Source organism: Centrocercus urophasianus, unplaced genomic scaffold, assembly GCF_019232065.1.
Source record: "Centrocercus urophasianus isolate 14NV4802_14NV808 unplaced genomic scaffold, USGS_Curo_1.0 seq_16, whole genome shotgun sequence".
Taxonomy (NCBI): domain Eukaryota; kingdom Metazoa; phylum Chordata; class Aves; order Galliformes; family Phasianidae; genus Centrocercus; species Centrocercus urophasianus.
The window spans coordinates 7,168,671-7,188,271 of record NW_024884711.1 but is presented as its reverse complement, the minus strand read 5'-3'; the positions used below and the strand labels follow the sequence as shown (position 1 = coordinate 7,188,271).

Sequence of the window (19,601 nt, the reverse complement as noted above, 5' to 3'; positions counted from 1 at the left end):
TTTGTATCATTGTTTATTTTCTAATCTGTGAATTGAGTTAGAGGTGAGTTGTATTGCCTTAGTTCTCCAGGGGTTAAGAACGTGAACACAGTATTTTTGGTACCACTTTACTGAACTGTAGAACTTGATTGTGCGTCTGATCCCTGAGTTTAGAAGCATTACCATTAAGTATTACAAAGCCCTGAAAGTATTCAAGGAGAATGCAAAGGACCTCTTCTAGTCTTTCGAAAAAATTGCATGTAGGCAAATCCTTCAATCTGTGAAGGATTAACATTTGGACCATATTTGCTTTTAAAAATCTATCTAACAAGGACCTGCTGGAGGGCATATCTTAACTAAGTCTTTGTAAAATTGTCCTAGTACAACTTTTAAAATGAGGTATGTTCACATCTGATGAAATGTCTGTTTTGCCTCTGCAGGAGTACCGATCAGAAAAATCTCTTGAAGAGCTTAGTAAACTTGTGCCTCCAGAATGCCATTGGTATGGAATCATTACATCCTCTCTCTCAAATTAAGTCATGTTAAGTTTAACGTGAAACGAGTAGAATAAAAATGCTCTACTTGAAACACCTTTCTAGCAAGCCATTCTGATTTTAAAGAACATAATTTGCTTTGACTCGTTTTAAAGATCGCTGTATGGTTCTAAACTAATACTCTGCGTTTTTGTCCATTGGATGCTTCAGATGATGTTAAGTGATAGAAACCTTCTGAAGAAATGAACAGCGAAGTTGAAATTGTATTTTGCTGAAACTAGTGCACTGCAGTGCATGGTCAGCACTTTGATTTGCCCAGAGAAAATGCCAGAGGAGATGTTGTCATGCGCTTTGACCTTGTATTTACACCTACAGTGTGCGAGAAGGTAGAGTGGAGCACACGCTTGCGAGAGACTTAGTCCCAGGTGATACAGTCTGCCTGTCTGTTGGAGACAGAGTCCCGGCCGATCTACGTTTATTTGAGGTATGTAGTACTGCATTGATATTTAATAGCATTTCTTTTTGTGAGACAGAGTAAGAGAAGATATGCGCTGAACACTGAGCTGCAGTAAGTATTTTTGTTTGGAGTTCACAGCTAGTTGGATTGTGAAATAATTAAGCTCGCAAATGTCGTTGCGCATTGGTAGTATATATTCTTTTTGGTTGTAGAAAATAGGATTTTCTGACTTCATTTATGTAACCCATTCTTGAAAACTTTAGCATTCAGAAAAAGCATTCAACTAAGAAAGCCAAAGAGGTGTTTTCAGTCTGAATTATAAGATATTTTGGCAGCTGTTGGCTACTGATTTTTTGGTCTTTATTTGCATTGGTCTTTAGGATATAATTCTGGTGTTCACTACACACTGTGCTAGTTTCAGTGCTCTGTTTATAGCACTAAAAGTGAAGGTGATGTGTTTGAATATACTTTGTGCTTTCTCTAAGAGATCTTTGGCTTGGGTGCTGTTCGTAGAAAAGGGGATTAGCCCAAATCAAGATAGATGTGCACCAAACTACTAGAGAATGACAAAACTTTTGGCCACGGTAACACAGATCAAGCCTGTACTATTTACCCAGCTTGGTAAGACCTTAATTTATGCTGTTATGTCTTTTTTTTTGCTTCATTCATTGTGCACAGTTTAATCAGTAAATGAGATTTCACCCGCCTTTAGCCTTGTGCCTATTTCCTGATCACTCCTATGCCTAACCTGTCTGTAGATGGAGAAAAAGCATAGGCAGGTTACTCAGCAAAAATACAACATCCTGCCAGTCTCTCTTGTATGTGGCCTAGTTTCTTCTTTCCCTTCAGTTGTAGAGCTCCTCTTCATTGCTGAAAAAAGATGAATAGTCAGTAGAATGTGAGCATTACTTTATTTTAGAGCCTAGATCAGTTTCAAGTCCTTGATACAAGGAAGTACAAATAGTATATATAATCATAAAATAAAATACTTTGGCATTTCTGATGAATGTGACCTAGCAAATCACTTGCTTAGCATTTAAGACCCCTTTCTGAATATTTAGTGGCTGGAATTGGGCAGAAAGCAATCCAAATAAGGATTAACTGGAAGATGTATTATTATATATATTTTTTTTGTATAAGGAAGTACTGTCATATGCACCTATTTTTATAAAATTGTAAAACACATCTTCACAATCTTACTGTAATGGTAAGTTCTGCTTTCTACATTTCTTATTTAAGGACCTGCAAGCCAGAAGTTGTTACATGAAAATAAGGTATTTGGACAAAGAAAGTAAGAATGTAGTTTTACTGTTAACTGTACTAGAGTTGCTGCAGGATTACTGTTTTATTGTGTTAATGGGATGTTAAGTTCTTCCACAAAAATATCCTAGAGAAATTGCCTCACAGATGTAAGTGCTTGGGTGAAACCTAACGTTTTGGTTGTCCTTGCGTTGGAAGCTGGTATCACATCAGTAAAGTAAACAATGGCAAGTAAAACTGTAAAGGTACAGGAATGAAGTCTTCAAAATAACGACTCATAACCTGAGCTGAGTTTAATGACTGTAGAACAAATTGTGGTGTCTTCCATGGGTCGATGATTGAGACTTTTTACATTTTCTTTTGCTAAAGCTTTTTTCCTTTTCCTTTTTTTCCTTTTTTCCCCCAAATATGGTGACGAATGAAATTAGCTTTTCCTTAATGTTGCCTGTTTTGGAAGAATCATCTTGTCTCAGAAGGCATTGCTAGGGGATGGGTGACTAAAGGGAAGTTGTCTTTTCAGATAAAGAATGCGATCAGTGCAGCATGATCCCATGGATACTGTCCTAGGAATTTGTAGAAGTGCTATTTAGGTGCTGTTTATTTCACAGAGAAAATCTAATCTTGTGGGGCTATCTTATTTTTCAAAATGGTATTTGAAGACCACTTGTGGCCTAAGTTTTCTGCAGATTAGTGAGACATCCATCAAGTTTTCTAACAAGAGCTAATGTGACTGTAACATCTTTGGCTTTCAACAAAAGTAAATTTGGTGGAGATGACAAATAATTCTGATTGATAAAATCAGATTGATAAAAATAATTATCAATTCATGGATAAATCTGAATGGTAGCAGTGTGGTAACTTCATCTTGTTTAATCTTGCAGCCTGAGGAATACAGTGCAAATAAAGCATTACTATAGACTAATTACTAATTAGACTGCTTCTAATTGTTCTTTATGACTTTGATTGAAATATTCGCTGCAGTTTTTGACAAGTGCTGCTTTCCTTTATCAATTCAGCATCCATCTTTTAAAGAAAGGGTACTGTCCTTGTAACTACTTGAGAGAATAGGAGGAATTAGGGGGATTTGACTCTTCATAAAGCGCTTCAATAAAAGTACAATTCTCTTCTTTACATTGACCAAATTATTTTGGCTCTAGCAGCATTTTGTTGTCCAGCTAGAACTGGAGAGCTTCCAAGTTAACTCAAAATCAAGCCCCTTCCCCCCAGAAAAAACCAAACCGAAAATTCTCTTCAAGCTCAGAATGATGTGTTACGTGTGGTGGTACCAAGTGTGGTGTGACTGATTCTTGTTTACTCTTTGCAAGGAATATCCTTTCAAAGAGGTTTGGTAACTTAATTTTATCAAGCACTGCTTTTCTCAAGAAGATTGTATTAAAATCTAGTCACAAATAAGAGTTTTATGCTTCTTAACACAAAATTATGTTACTTGGAATGTGTCAATAGAATTCTATGATTCAAGCTTTGGCTCTATTCAATACTCTTTAAAATCAGTAGATGATTTTAGAATTGATGTCAACTGGGAAAGAGCATTTAAATTGTTATTTTTATAAGGTATTTTTCATTTTATATTCTATGTATAGAAAACTTGTTTTGTTCCTCTCAGACAGCTGCGCAGTTTTAATGGAATAACTCCTTTTTTTCTTTTCCTTCTCTAACTGCTCACACTTGCTGCCAAAAATCCAACAAAAGTAGGAAACCTGAAGGAAGGACATTTTTGACATTTCTGCAGTTTATTGTGACTCTTGCCTGAATAGCATTTTCCCTGTAGGGACTTTGTGGACAAAAAAAAACCCACAAACCTTTATAAGGTATATTTTTTGTTGTTGTGTTCCTAATTGGCCACACTAAAAGGAACTGGACAGAGGAAGAATTGAGAGGGATATAATATGTCTACGCATTTGCACTCCCAGTTAATTATTTTGTTTGCCAACGGAATGCATCTGTTAGAAGCTCTTGACTGTTTTACAGAAAAAATCCAGAACATAAAATGAGAAGTAAACTTTGACTTTGCAAAATGAGAGCAGCACTGCAACTTTCTGTAGGAATGCTTGTTGCTTTGCTGGCTTTTGTTGGCTGTAAAATAGAGTGGATATTGACATATCATTTTTTTTCCATGTGAATAAATTGGATATATTTTTAATGGTCAGAGTTGGGAAGTTTTTATTACCATTTCTAGCTACTTACAAAAGTTGATTGCCATGGCTCTTAGCAGTCTGTATATTTTGTTTCCAAAGGCTGTGGACCTTTCTATCGATGAATCCAGCCTCACAGGTGAGACGGCTCCCTGCGCTAAATCTACAGCTCCTCAGCCAGCAGCTACCAATGGAGACCTCACTTCAAGGAGCAACATTGCTTTCATGGGAACATTGGTCAGATGTGGAAAAGCAAAGGTAAAATTGTGAGTGATAGGGAAGAATAGTTTCCAGGTTCTAACCTTGAATTTGAATAACCCCGGTTCTTATTTTTAGTGCTCACTTACACCAGATGATAACAGTTCTTTACTGGCTGCATGTATTTTCATTTTTCTAAAACAGCAGGAATGAAATGGAATAGAAATAGAAATGTTTACTGGAAATATGAGTGACTTTAACGTAGTGCAGTAGTGCAGAGCTGTTCTCAATGGTACTTTTTCAGACAATGAAAGTAAACCTATAATCAAGAGTATTCAAACTGGGAGGAAGCAGATGTGAAACTGTTCTGTCTAGAATGTGGCATTCTCAAACTTTCAGAACTGCATTGGTGTGTTAGAGTGTGAAGACCTGTGGTTGTGGTTGGTGTTAGCGGAGTGTTGCACTGTTTGGTGACTATCTGTAGCAAAACTTTAATAGTTCAGCAGTACACAGAATAGCACTTTGTTTCTGAGAGTTGAAATGTATATATTTTTTTTTTTTTAAGAAAAATTCTTCTCATTTGTATCAGTAGTTAAAATTATAAACACAGTCAACAAAATCATAGCAGACTAAATGGCTTTTGCCCAGTGTTTGAGTCAAAGCTATCAAGAACAATCACCAATGTTAAAAATGAAACTTTAGATCTGAATTGACTTTTTCATTTGTTTGGGTTTTTTAGGGCATTGTTATTGGAACAGGAGAAAACTCTGAATTTGGGGAGGTTTTCAAAATGATGCAAGCAGAAGAGGTAAGAGTGAATATCTAGAAACATGGGCATGTTTCTTTTGGGATTTATTTTATAGGAACTTTGTTAGATTTAATTACAGTGCTTTTTCATGTTTTTCTTCTCTCTAGTTAAAACAAATCTTAGCTCTCGAACATGAAAGCAATAATTGAATTCAGTGTAATATATTATCCCTAAGTGACCTAAATATGTTATCTTTGAAAATAATATTCGAAAGCTTTTCAAGAATGGAACAACTTTTACTGCATTTAGCACAAATGTGTTTTTCAAGTGGAACTGAGTTTGCACAGAAGGGATTTATACGGCATATTTGTGCACAGGACGATGTTTCCCCTCAAAGTTTGTACCATGTACTTTAGGGTTGTGTGCATTTTCTGCTGCTTCATGATCTCTAGCTCATCCTCCTGAAGTTATGAAGCTCACTTTGACTTCAGTATACCAAATTCCTGTAGTAACTTTCTTTATTGCAGCACTCTGATCCACTCAGAAGTCAGTCTCTTGAGTGCTTTGTGTTCCTGTGGCCTTCTAACCTCTTCTCTGGCTGCCTGACCAACACAGGGTCAGAAGGTGACAGTCTGTCTCCAGCTGTCAGAGCACAATCAGACATAGTATAGGCAGCATTTTCTCCTGAATTACATTTCTGAAATGTGTCAAAACATAGGGGGCTGGAGCACCTCCCCTATGAGGACAGGCTGAGGGAGTTGGGCTTGTTCAGCCTGGAGAAGAGAAGGCTGCGGGGTGACCTCATTGCAGCCTATCAATACCTGAAGGGAACCTACACCCACGAGGGGAGTAAACTCTTCAAAAGGGCTGACAACAGCAGGACTAGGGGAAATGGATCCAAGTTGAAGGAGGGAAGATTTAGGTTGGATGTTAGGGGGAAGTTCTATACAAGGAGAGTGGTTAGGCCCTGGAACGGGCTGCCCAGGGAGGTTGTAGATGCCCCGTCCTTGGATGTGTTTAAGGCCAGGTTGGACGGGGTCCTGGGCAACCTGATCTGAATGTGTATGTTTGGTGGCCCTGCTAGGCAGGGGGGTTGGAACTACATGATCCTTGAGGTCCCTTCCAACCCGGGTGATTCTGTGATTCTGTGATTCTGTAACAGAGCTGCTGAGGCTATTAGGTGGGGCGTTAGATGTGTCAGCTGGGAGTGCACCACTGACCTCGTGTCGTTAGCTGCAGTGCCTTACTATGCCTTTCAAGGGAATACTGCTGTCCAGTCACCCAAAGTGGAATCCACTTCATTACACATGCAAGGAAAATATGATCCATTGCATACGTTTTAGTTTGTATTGTAACATTTGCAATTATTAATGAAAAAAAAAGTATGTGAGCATTCTGCACCATCAACATTCTGAAATATCAGAGTACTTTGCGGTTATTTTTGATGTTTATTTCATAATAATCTTACTTTAAAAGCAAATTTTGATGGTAAGAGTGAATTAAACTCTTAAGTCAGCTTCCCCACATAGTGTGGGCACTGTTTTGCCTTGACTTGTGCAGCAGAAACTTTTAAAGTAAGATGTTTCCTTCCTATTGCCACATTTTCCATACTGTAATCCAGCATATATTAGAATTAAAAAAAAAAAAGAGCAACAAAGAAAACGACAAAACAAACTAAATGGCATCCAGTGTAAAAATCTTCTTTCATGAATACATATTGATATATAATGTGTTTTTTGTTTTTTTGGTATCCTGTTTACTGTATTTTTGGCACTGAATACTCCTATAGTTCCCTATTTGTCTATTTTTGCAGCTAGTTAGCAAATTGAGGTAGAATTGGTCTTTCAGGGCTTTAATGTTTCTGCCTCCAAAAGTCTGTTTTGTTCTTGTTATCAAGGGCATTTATGTCTGGAAGAAATGTGGTTGATTTTGGTTAACCTTGCTTTTTTTGCAAAGTCTTTGATAAGAATTTTTATATTAGATTAGCTGTAAACATCACACAACTCCTAAAGGATATTTCTGAATTTTACTTAGTTTCCTTGATGTGTTCTTCAAATGTATTGAATTTTACATGATGAGGGAGCAAAGTAGCCTGTCTTTTCATTCAGTGAATGTGTGGAAAAATGCTATATAGCTGCATCTTAGTCAAGTAGTTTCCAAGACAAAGTCTTGAAATTTGCACACCTGAGGAAATATTTGATATAGATTATACTTGTTAACTTGTTCTTGTTCACTGTTGGATGTTTGTTGTTCACTAAGGCTCCAAAGACACCATTACAGAAGAGCATGGATCTCTTAGGAAAACAGCTTTCTTTGTATTCCTTTGGTATAATAGGTAAGAAAATCTATGCAAACACCTACTTTACTTTGTGACTGACCTAAGGGCCTGAGGGACTTGATCATTTTTGTATTCTCCACTTCTTTAATGAGTTCATGCAAGTAATTGTCTGAAGCTTAATAACGTAAGTTTCATCATAAGGGTGTTTCCTTGCTTCTTCACACAAATACAGTTTTCTATCTTCTAAATGCAGCATCTTTCAAATTGCAGCATGTCTTATATTCTAATTCAAGGTGTGCAGAAGTGAGCAGCTCACTGCAGGTATGGTTGGGCTACTTGACTGGCAAAAACTTTCTTCATCTTTGTCATAATAATGGAGTCATGTTCAACACTGAAGGAAATAACAGATTTTTTTTAAGAGTTCTTTTTCCTGTTAGGCTACAGTACATGATGGCTTTGTATTTATTATGACAGCTATTTTCTTTATAGGAGTTATTATGCTGGTTGGCTGGTTGCAAGGAAAACATATCCTTGATATGTTCACAATTGGCGTGAGGTAAGATTTTTGTCTTTAAACAGTGTAGGTCATGCATTACAGGAAGTGTAATATTATAATGTACGTCCACACAGATTCTGTTTTTAAGTTTAGGTAAGTAATAGACTTTGTGCTGCAAAAAAGGAAGCTAATAATTTTTAGTGATATGGTAACTATTGGTCCATCTCCTCATATTCCTGTACGTGTGTGGTGATTTCTGAGTGTTATTGGGCAGAAGTTCAAATTGTGTAACTGAGTAAGCTTGTAAGTAATGAAGTGAATGCCAGCCTTGTGTCATGTACTTCTTCAGTTAATTGTTAGCACGTTATGGAAGCTTCATCCTAGGATACTGTTTGCTGAGAATTAACACAGTCTATATGCTCTAATTCTCTACTCTCAGAAAAGTTGCTGAGTTGCTAATTATCTGGATGGTGCACAAGGCAAAAGAGTTTAAATAACAGAAAGCATTTATTTAAATAACAGGATCTACGGGACATTTAAGTGTTTGGGCTTTTTTTTGTTTTAAATAAAAAGGGTCAATGAAAACTGCAACTTCAAGCACTGTGTGAAATACTGCAATTTCATTTACACTACTGTCAATTATTTTTAATTTTTTTAACAAAATTCTGTGCTATTCCAACACTTGTCATGCTGCCATAGTTCAATCTGAAAGTGGTAGCTGTGGATCACTGGGCACTAGAAGTGATCTTTTTCCAGTTCTCTCCAGTGCTGACCACACTGACTCTTCACATCCTGGCCTGCTTTTCAGAAAACTAGTTTTCTATATCCAAAACAGATGTACAATTTTTTTCCCCCCCCAACTACATTTGCTTGAGTTGAAGTGTCTAAGCCATTGCATGTTGTTACTGTCTTCAAAGTGTGCCTTAATGAGTGATGTATGGTTAGAATCAAATGACAGCTGGTTCCTTTTGCTTTTAGCTTCCACTAACAGATAGCTGTAGAAGCACTGTTCTCAGCTGTGAATACATCTGTGCCGTGTGTTTATCTATGAGGTTCTAAGACAAGATATTTGTGCATTTGTTTTTGTTTCAGTTTGGCTGTAGCTGCAATTCCTGAGGGGCTCCCAATTGTTGTAACCGTGACGCTGGCCCTTGGTGTGATGAGAATGGTGAAGAAACGGGCTATTGTAAAGAAACTGCCTATTGTTGAAACTTTAGGTATGACAGGACTAGCTCTGAGATGGTATTTTGACATAAATCATAGGAAATCAACTAGAATGTTAATGGCCAATGGTAAAAATAAAGCAAGTATTCTTATTTGCTGGCAGTATGGTGTATCATTTCTAAACTGAATGCCTTTTACATGAGTTGTGTGCCCTATAACCACTATGTTTTAATTGCAGCTGTCAGCCCGTTGATTAATTGCATGTCAAACTAAGGGCATTCAGTACTCGAATCTGCATGTGTAGTTAGATGTATGGAGAACTCTTGGTTTGTGGTAGAACAGTGAAAATACTTCAGTGGAAGTATTTTTAGTTTGCTCAAAAACGTTCCTGTCAAATAACAGATTTGGGAAATGATTTTTAAACCAACTTCTTGGTGTGAATTCGGGAACATTATTTTCAGCTGGAAGCAAATCCAAGCTTAAATATTATAAAAAATGTTATAATAATGCACCTTAAGGTTGTTACAGTGTTCGTGCTAAAACTTAAGCTTTCGTCTTTTAAAATGACTTCAGAAACATTTTGTGTCCTGGGTCCAGGAATGCCAAAACACTGCAATGCTCTTTCAAAGTACTTTTCCTGAGTTAAAACAGCATGTATGTATTTCCATATTTCTGTAATCATTTTCAGTCTCATTAAAAATTGCTGCTGTAGTAGCAAGTCACACCTTATCTATGAAAGAATGCTGCTAGGAGTGTCAATAGAGATTTTGGTAATAGTTTGAGATGCACTGGAGGAAAATTAAGGAGGTAATGAATGGAAGCACTTGAGGCAACTTACAAATTTGGGATTTTGACTACCTTTTTTGATTTATCAGGCAAATCTGTAAGGAACCTTGTACAGATATTCATAAGCAGTTGAAAATTGCCTGTCATTGTTGAATCACATCTTGTTTTTTTTTTTCTTCATAGAGACAGCTGCAGTATTTCTAGAAATTTGTTCTTGTTAGCTACTCACTTACTCTAAATAGGCCTTGTCTTACCAGTGCTGTTTGATTATTTTAGGGTGTTGCAATGTAATTTGTTCAGATAAAACTGGGACTCTGACAAAGAATGAGATGACGGTTACTCATATTTTCACATCAGATGGGCAGCATGCTGAGGTATGTAGTCAGACTGTTAGATCTAAATTTTGCTTTTACTTCACTGCATTTATCAGCTCAAATACTCTTGATTATACTGTTTGTAAAGCATTAATTAGGGTAGTGTAAATTTGTTGTATCAAATCTTACTTCCTTGATTTCTGGCTAATTCTGTTCTTTCGTTCATTTAGATTTGAAGCTGTATTATCCAAGTGTTCTGTAGTTACAGAAGGGTTTAGGTTTGTTTTCTTTCTTGTATAATATATAAGATTCTTAATCTCTTGATGGCTGCATGTCATAATGATGCTGAGATGCAGTACAAAGATTTGATGTTCTTCTTTAGTATGTTTTGCTGCTGCAGGTGCATAAAAATGAAAATTAAACATTAAGAACATTTAAAATAGCAGGAGAATCCAGATTTGGGCTAAAAGTTAACGTATTGTGTAAACCCTTCAAAATGAGTGTACTGTTTCAAACAAGTTCTAAACTTTTCAGATTCCTCATGCATAGGGTTTTATTGACACTGTAGTTAATGGGGAGACCTTGTCACTAACTTTTATGAGAATAAATACTGGGTGTTTTTAATTCTTTGTGTTACTTACCTGTATTTGCCTGGCACTTAGTTTCCATTCTTCAAATTTTGTAGGAATGCTGTAATTATCTTTTTTCTTTATTCCGAGCATAATTTGTTTATAGTGATATTAAATCATTTCCCTTTTCCTAAGGGAAAGAGAATTTGAAGTAGCTGTTAAACATGCTACCTGTTAATGCTGTAGACTTGAGGACTTTTTGGGATTCTAGCTGGATTCCCACATTTTATGCAATAAAAATACAATTTCTGCGTTAACGTTCTGCATTAAACTGCATTTAACACTTCTGAAGTCTCAGCTGAGAGGCCATTCAAGTACGATTTTCTTCTTCCTGCATCATGAAAGTAGGACTCAGATGTGTACTTCCATTCCCCTGCAGGGGTATGCATTATTAACCAGGGTAGCAGGGAATGGGAGGAAAAAATGAGAAAGCAGAAGAAAGAAGGAGGAAGGAAAAAAAAAAAACATGTCCTAATTAAGTAAGGAGACAACATACACTGCATTTATTTATGCTAAGGAACAACATTGCTACATTTCTGGAAATTAGCATCCGGTATATTTCATGGAAGAACTTAGTTGCCCTCAGATTTTTTTTCCCTGATCTAGTGCCTGCTACATTAGATACTTAATAGGAGAGTCCATATTGGGTAAAATCCATCGTAATGAATGGCTTTGCTTTCAGTTTTCTGTATTTCATAGTGAAAATCTGGGATTAATGTAATTTTCACTGGGTTCACAAACTGTTTTATGTACTGCTTTTGGCTCTTTGTCTTACAGGTTACCGGGGTAGGTTATAACAGGTTTGGAGATGTGATGCTTGATGGTGAAGTTATTCATGGTTATAACAACCCATCTGTTAGCAAAATTGTTGAGGTGAGATACTGGAACAAAAAGGTGGCTTTTAGTTGATGATGGAGTAAGAACTGTACACAACATTTATGCTGTGTTCCCATTTCTTCATCATCATCTAGGCTGGCTGTGTCTGCAATGATGCTCTGATAAGAAACGACACCTTAATGGGGAAGCCAACTGAAGGGGCTTTAATTGCACTTGCAATGAAGGTGGGTGTTTGGTAATTTTTGGTTTATGGCAGGTGTGTAGAAATAAAGGTGTTGTTTTCATCAATTTTCCCTTCATTTTTGACTACTAGATTTGCATTACAACTGCTTATCTCCTGTGCTTCTTATCTGCTGGAAGTCTTTGGGCATTCTGAAAGATAATAGGAAGTTAAGTTATTTGGAACTGAAGTAAAATCTGTCATCTTTTTGTATGCAGTGCTGTCATTTTGCTCACCAGAGGCTAGTTTACCTGTTGAGTGTTGGTTGTGTCATCAGAAGCAGTAAGAACCTGATGATGGACACATTGGTGTCTGTAGTATTTGCAGTGCTTTTAAGTGCTGGGAGCAAGCAGTTTGAATTGTGAATGCTGGTTAAATGTTATTTTTATGCTATGACACGTGCTGTAGCTTCTGAGAAGCATGGCAAGACATTTTAGTACTTGTTTTTTTCTGTGATGATGAATAAACTCAGAAGCGTTCAAAGCTGAGTGTGTCCCAGTTGTTTTCTCCCCATGCAACTGAGGACTGAGATTTATCGCCTTGCTGAGATTCATTCCAATTCTCCAGTCTTTGACTGTAAAGGACTAATGGGATGTTGTTATGGCAAGACCCTAAAGAAAGAGAGAAGAGAGATGTTTCACATCTGTTGCTGGAATGGATGGTAGTGAAAGAGTTGTGAGGCTCTAAATACTGAGAATGGCTTATGGCAGGTGGCCGCTTTAATCAGCACTCAGACTTGGTTCAGGGTAGAGCATGAAATTCTGCAAGATGCGTTTTGTGGGAAGAATGAAATGCATTTTGTCTGAACTCTTTGTGGTTGGTTTTAAACCTTTGGGGGATACTGATGATGATTTTTGAAAAATCCTTTCAGATTGGATCATTTGAACTTTAAACGGCTGTCTTGCCTCCTCCCAACTCTGCTACAGCCTTTTATAATAATATTCTAGACCCTTCTAGCGGAGAAATTATATAGATATTAAAAAAAAAAGCATTGCTGTTTTAAATGTGTTTTGTCATACATATAATCTACAAGGTTTTTCAAAGTCCTTGAATGAAAGAAAACAGAAAAGTTCTAACTTATGCTGAAGTCTGAAGGAAGGTACTGGATTCATTGCGGGCTTGTTTTTCAGAAGTTTGTCTAATGAGAACAGTGTGCTGATAAGCAACTTTGAAGATTTCTTTTCTTACTGTTAACAAGTCACAACAAAATGCTTAGCTGTTTGGAAAAGAAAGGTGCTTACGTTATGGTGCTTTTTCTATCTTATACAGATGGGTTTAGATGGGCTCCAGGAGGACTATATAAGGAAGGCTGAATATCCCTTCAGCTCAGAGCAGAAATGGATGGCAGTTAAATGTGTTCACAGAACACAGCAGGTAAACTGGATTCACAGGTTCCTTGCACACTGGCTCTGTAGAACCATTACGTACTCTATTTAACGTCCTCATTTTTCACTTGAGAGATTGTGGCAAGCTGGTGGTAAGATGCAGTCCTGGGAATATGGTTTGATTATCTAATTTCAGTTTCAAGCTCTGAAATGGAAAATAAGAAGGCCAAGAAATTCTTTCCATAAAAGGCATATTGAGAAATAATGCTAAGTATTTTGATATCTGAAACTTTGAATTGACTTTTCTTCTTTCTCTGTACTCATCAAATATTTAAAGCAAGTCTGTTAAACTTCTGCTGTTTCAGTTACATACAGAATTAAGAGCAAGAAGAAATGTGTAGGTGTTGAATAATCAAGAATTTCTTGAGTGAGCAGGAATTGCTAGATGATTTTTTTTTCTATATGATTTACTGTGTCTGATGTGTTTTGGTATTAGCATTTCTAAAAGATTGCTGAAAAATTGGAAACAATTTTAAAAGGAGCATAAATTATTTGAAGGCTAAGAAAGTGCAGTGGAATTAGAGCTCTGTCAGTTAAGCCTATCAGAAAAATTGAACTGTCTTGACTACTGTGCATAAACACCTTCAAGGAGAGAAAATAAGTGTATTAAAAGAGCCTTTATAGCGCAACAGGGAACAGAAGATGAGAATCAGTGATTGGAAATTGAGCTGAAGCAGCAGTTCTTAACGGAGAAGGGAGGAAGGGAAGCGATAAGTTGATTTAACGTTGGAATAAATGTTCAAGATAGACAGTGAATCTGCAGTCCCTTTGTACCACCAAGGCTAGCTTGCTTTCTGGAAAATGCTAGAGCTGTTATTTGGGGTACAGGGATGAAGGTGATATACTTAATGACCTGTGGAGAAAGACAGATGGTCAGGTGATGAGCTAGGGGTCTTTCAGGTCTAATGTACTGTGTAGGTTTGAATGCTGTCCTTTGAACGGCCTCTTTGGTTTATAAACTGTGACCCCACAATATATCATGTGAGTGATGTCTACTGAAATAATAAGCTATTGATGATTAGCTTAGCTATTTTGGTGTTAACACTCCTTTATCCTTTATACAGATACTTCAAATTTTTTGGGGTTCAATTTGGGGTTCATTTTTTGGGTTTTTTTGGGGGGTTTTTGTTGCTTCAAAGTGCAACTTTCATTTGCATTACATGTTCTGAACACTTTTCAGAAAAGTATAGATAAGGCATTCTTACAGATGTGCATATATGTATTTGTTTATGCAGACACACATATTTACATAATTCCTTTCTATTTTAGGACAAACCAGAGGTTTGCTTCATGAAAGGTGCTTACGAACAAGTCATTAGGTATTGTACATCATATAACTGTAAGGGGCAAACCCTACCTCTTGTTCAGCAACAGAGAGAGCAATACCAGCAAGAGAAGACATCTATGGGCTCTGCAGGACTTAGGGGTAAGAGTGTTTCAGTGTCTGGGGGTAATTATTTTTTAAATGGTACTGCTTGCTTGTTCCAATTAAAATATTATTCAGATACAAGATTTTTTATTGTTCAAGAAGCGTCACTGTGTTGGTTAATTTTTCATTAAAATGGAGAAGTGGAATGCAGGTGATGTATTTAAGGTTTGCATATTAACATTGATTAAATTCCAGCAGGTAAGAAAAGGAACTGCTGCTTGCAACCATAACAACTGAAAAACACATTGTCACTTGGCATCTTCCATATCTCATAGATTTTTTTTTTTTAAAATTTATTTCTAATATGAGTGTGTTCATTTTTCTCTTTGATTCCTGGCACCTTTGTGAGTTAGGCTAGCATAAGTGATTGATTGCAAGTCAGAAGATGCCATTAAGATTACATTTTATATTAGCAGACTGTTTGAGTTTTAAATATAGCTGCAAGTATTTTTCAGAAGATGATTGATTGGAAGTGGTTGTGGGCAAACCATTATTTGGGATGCCATAATTGTCTTTGATTTCTGTAAAGAGACCTGCAGGTTGTTAATTCAGATGTTCTAAATGTGGCAGTATGGGTACTTTATGGCACAGGAAAGCCCTAGGATACAAATGATTAGAAACTGAGAGGTTTCACAAGGAGTAGTGGTATCTCTTTGTGCCTGTTTTCTTCAGATTCCTACTGTAAAAAAGACATTCCAGAAAATATTTGGCATGTAGTCAATAAAATATGTCTCTATTTAAATAAAGAAAATGTATGTTTATTTTCTGTTTTGTTTTGTTTTTAACCAATCTTCCCTTTGTCATCTGGTATAAAAGACTGTTTGTGTACAGAGAAACCACCAAAACTAGATGATCTTTTCCTTTTCACACAGTGGAAGCAAAAATGTTCTAAGCTGTGAATAAATGGGAAAGATCTCTTGAAAACACGAAAAACCTGTGTTTAATAGTGACTTCTGTACTATGTGCTACGACAACAGACATTGCTGCCAGTGTTTAAGAAGAAATAGCAATCCTTATTTGTTGCTTTATTCTAACTTATAAGTTCAATTAAGTCTGATTTGTGAACGTTTACTCTTGTTGGGTTGATTTCAAGTGGAATACTCAGATGAATGAAGCTACTCATAAAGGCTTTCAGTACTGAGGCCTTTGGTTGATATAGTTATGTGCTATTTAGTTTTAATTTTGTAAAACAAATACTAGCAGTTGTTTTAGATGTTGGTGGAAATGTTATTTTCAAATCCTAACTTATTTTTTCTTTGTTTCCTGAAAGTTCTGGCTTTAGCTTCTGGTCCTGAGTTAGGGCAGATGACCTTTTTGGGACTTGTGGGAATAATTGATCCTCCACGAACTGGTGTGAAAGAAGCTGTTACTACACTTATAATGTCGGGAGTTGCAATAAAAATGATTACTGGAGATTCACAGGAGACTGCAGTTGCCATTGGTATGAATAGTCATCTGCTTTCCATTTTTCACTTGTTTTCTGTGTTGACAGTGCCTAGATAATAGGTATGAAATATGGTTATTGAATCTTTAGTATTTCTGAGTTCTGTGTATTGCCTTAACACATGACACAGTGCAATTAGGATAGAACTAGTCTGGTGTGGCACTTTCATTTCTGCTAAAATACAGTCTTTCTCATTTGGTGATTTGTGACGTTTTGCTATTTTAAACTATGTATATGTTTTTTCTTACTACATTGTTGCAACATGCCTGATTTCTGGTTCTCACCAAAGCGACCTTCCCTACCATCAGCTTTGGATGACTGTCTTATAGCAACAGGGAGAAACTAAAACAGTTGCTGACAATATTTATGATGAACGTGGTGCTTCAGTGCTTTCCCAATCCAGTTTTGTTCATGTGACTAAGTTTGAAGTTTAAGTATTGCTAGTAAATGTTTAAACTAAATGAATATTTAAACAAACTTGTTTTTGTAATAGAATATGCTAGCCAGAATATAGATCCTTTTTGTACAGGACAGTAGTGGAAAAAGTGGATTGTGCACGTAGAAGTACATCTTGAAGTTAGCAGTACTTTATCAGTTGTGATTTTGTATCTGAGAGTTGTGCACATCTCCATCTTATTTCTCATTTTCTGTCCTGTTACTTTTGAATTGTAAATTCTCTGGGCAGGAGTGGGCTCTTATGTTTAGATTGTGCCTGACACAATAAGATACAGACCTTGACCTGAAAACTTTAATGGAAATAAATACCTGATTAGAACAGACTTCATAGTGCAGGTGTTTCTCGAATGTTCACTTTTATCTCAGTATACTGAATCAGTAGTGTTAGGATGCTGTGCTGTGGGCATTTAAAATCTGAAATAGTGCAGAAAATAATAGTTTAAAAAAGTAACTGGCTGCTTACTGTTTGTTTTAAGTGTTAGTTATTATAATACCTCTTCTATTATCTGTTTCCAGCTAGTCGACTAGGACTGTATTCCAAAAATTCACAGGCAATCTCTGGAGAAGAAATAGATGATCTGGATATCCAGCAGCTTTCTCAAATAACACCCAAGGTTTGTAGTAATATGCTATGCACTGAAATGCAGTAAAAGATATATTTTGTATTGAGAAATGCTTTTATCTGTGGAAAGCTGAAATGTAACTTCTGAGATTCCAGTAATGGAAATACTGTTACAGTAAATTACCAAAGGCTTTTAGTACTGAACATGGAAGCTGTCCCAGGTCAAACAAATCTTTGACAGAAGATTGTAGCAAGATTCATTTCTTTCAACTCATGGGATTATCTTTTTAGTGAGTTCGGTCTTTATTTCTTTCATTCCTCTTTGATGCTTCAGATTGTCAGTTTCTCTTTTGTATATATGTTTTTAAATCTTTTAGCACCAGTATTGGAGCTTCCATTTTGTCACCTTTCAGTGAGCACCATTTTTATATTTTTATATTAACACTTTTGTATTGTTAGACCATTTTAGTTCTTTGAGTACTTTTATATAACTTTACAATTTTCTGTTCCTTCAGTCTGTCCTTTTGGAATTCATAAGAATAGCTATCTGAATCTTAAATGATTTCTGATTGATCTGAAGCCACTAGTTAAGAATTTTGAGAGATCTACTTGTTATGTTGACTGCTTCAATACCTTTTTCTTACTAAGTAACTAAATGCATTCACTAGTGTCATCATGGTAAACGTATAGTCATAATCAAATGTAATTGAGCTTCGTGCTTGTCTCTGTTGCAAAATGTATACAAGTTTTCAGAATTCTGCTTAGTTTGCAAAATTAGGCTGCAGCTTTAGCAATGCAACTAAGCCAAAAGCCAGTACAATTAAGAAATACGTATCTGATTTGAACACATTCACTGGAAAGCTTTGTGTCTTGATGACTCACCAAAAAACCCCATGTTTATTTGGTAATACTTGTTCTTACAGGCTGTTCACATTAAATAACAAGAAAAAGCAACAAAATTACTTTGTGCACATTTGGCCTGAGACCCAGTTGGATTTCCAGCATGTACTTAAAATCTTATTAGGAATTGAGTAAAATCAACCAGTGAAGTACAGTCTAATGAGTCTGCTGAGAAGTCTAACTTCAACGTGGAACTTGTTTAAAAACTGAATTCCACTTAGTCAAATTAATTTACAGAGTAGACGAGAGGTAGAAAAAACAGTGACGAATAATAATTTCTTCTCATAGAATTTTCATTAGTCAAAAGTTCAATGTGTTAATGCTGTGCTATATAAAATAGCAAAATTGAAATTTCCTGAGCTGCTTGCCTTTTGTTGTCTTCATTAATTTAGTCAAGAAGCCCAGTAGCAAGCCATTATATCTCAGTTGCTTCATTATTTCAGAGGGCTGTAAAATTGCATGTTCTGTCTTGAAGTAAGTAGCACCAACTTTGTTTACCTTTAAGTCATCCCTTGAGTTGATGATGTCACTGTAATGAAAACATGTTTCAGTGATGCTTCGGCCTCAAAATAAACAAGGGCATAGTTGGCCTCAGACAATATGCTTTTATCCTCTAGCTTTACCGTATCTTACACAGTTCTTCTCAGTTTTTTTCCTTCTTCGTTGTGCTCCTAACAGGTTGCAGTATTTTACAGAGCCAGTCCCCGACATAAATTAAAAATCATTAAGGTATGTCTCACAGGTGGCTGCGTTGCTGGACAGTGGCTGTGAGCACTGTTTGTAGTGCGCGTACTTAAAGTATAACGTGCTGCAGAGCATCTGGTTGAAACCAGGAAAGAAAGTGAAGTACATCTGAAAATATGACTTGAAAAAAGCATGTAATGTCCACGAGGGCTGTGCAACTGCTGGTAGGCAGCATCAGTTTGTTATATGGTGGGAGCTGGGAGTTGGAGATTTTGTCGCATTGCAGTTGAATCGAGTGGGAACTTGAGGGAGCCATATTTCTGCTACTTCTGAGAAGCAGAAATTAAGCAATAAAACGGCATGAATTTCAAGTCGTGTCTGAGGTAATGCTTCCATTTGGAAGATAAAAAACAAAGCTAACAAAAAGAGGGATGTGCTTTTCCAATAGTTCTAATTCTCGTATTAATTATCAACAAAGAATAGGAAGTCAAATATTAAAAGACAGTTAGAATGTTTTGAGAATTATGAAAGGGCCATAGCATTAAGATTCTATATATCCTAGCTTTCAAATCTAGATTGAATATATGATCTAAAATGTGATGTAAAATCTTGTATAAGAAATTAGTTAAGATACAAACAGTTGTACTTTTTCAGGATTTTATGTTGAAATAATTCTTTTGGGAAAACCACAAACCATTGTATTTAGAAAAATTATATAGGATAGGCTA

At 36.3% G+C, this 19,601-nt stretch overlaps 1 protein-coding gene across 3 annotated transcripts in view; it reads left to right on the top strand.

The window, feature by feature from the left end:
• The window catches only part of ATP2C1 (ATPase secretory pathway Ca2+ transporting 1), a 45,246-nt gene that overhangs the window by 19,901 nt on the left and 5,744 nt on the right, over positions 1 to 19,601 (top strand). For all 3 annotated transcript variants that reach the window (XM_042816448.1, XM_042816449.1, XM_042816447.1), the window contains 15 exons: positions 420 to 481; positions 849 to 957; positions 4,446 to 4,601; positions 5,281 to 5,349; positions 7,549 to 7,624; positions 8,057 to 8,123; positions 9,156 to 9,280; positions 10,290 to 10,387; positions 11,734 to 11,829; positions 11,928 to 12,017; positions 13,283 to 13,387; positions 14,668 to 14,824; positions 16,098 to 16,268; positions 17,244 to 17,341; positions 18,868 to 18,918. In XM_042816448.1, coding sequence (XP_042672382.1) covers positions 420 to 481; positions 849 to 957; positions 4,446 to 4,601; positions 5,281 to 5,349; positions 7,549 to 7,624; positions 8,057 to 8,123; positions 9,156 to 9,280; positions 10,290 to 10,387; positions 11,734 to 11,829; positions 11,928 to 12,017; positions 13,283 to 13,387; positions 14,668 to 14,824; positions 16,098 to 16,268; positions 17,244 to 17,341; positions 18,868 to 18,918 — 1,530 coding nt within the window. The remainder of the gene's footprint in view (positions 1 to 419; positions 482 to 848; positions 958 to 4,445; positions 4,602 to 5,280; positions 5,350 to 7,548; positions 7,625 to 8,056; positions 8,124 to 9,155; positions 9,281 to 10,289; positions 10,388 to 11,733; positions 11,830 to 11,927; positions 12,018 to 13,282; positions 13,388 to 14,667; positions 14,825 to 16,097; positions 16,269 to 17,243; positions 17,342 to 18,867; positions 18,919 to 19,601) is intronic.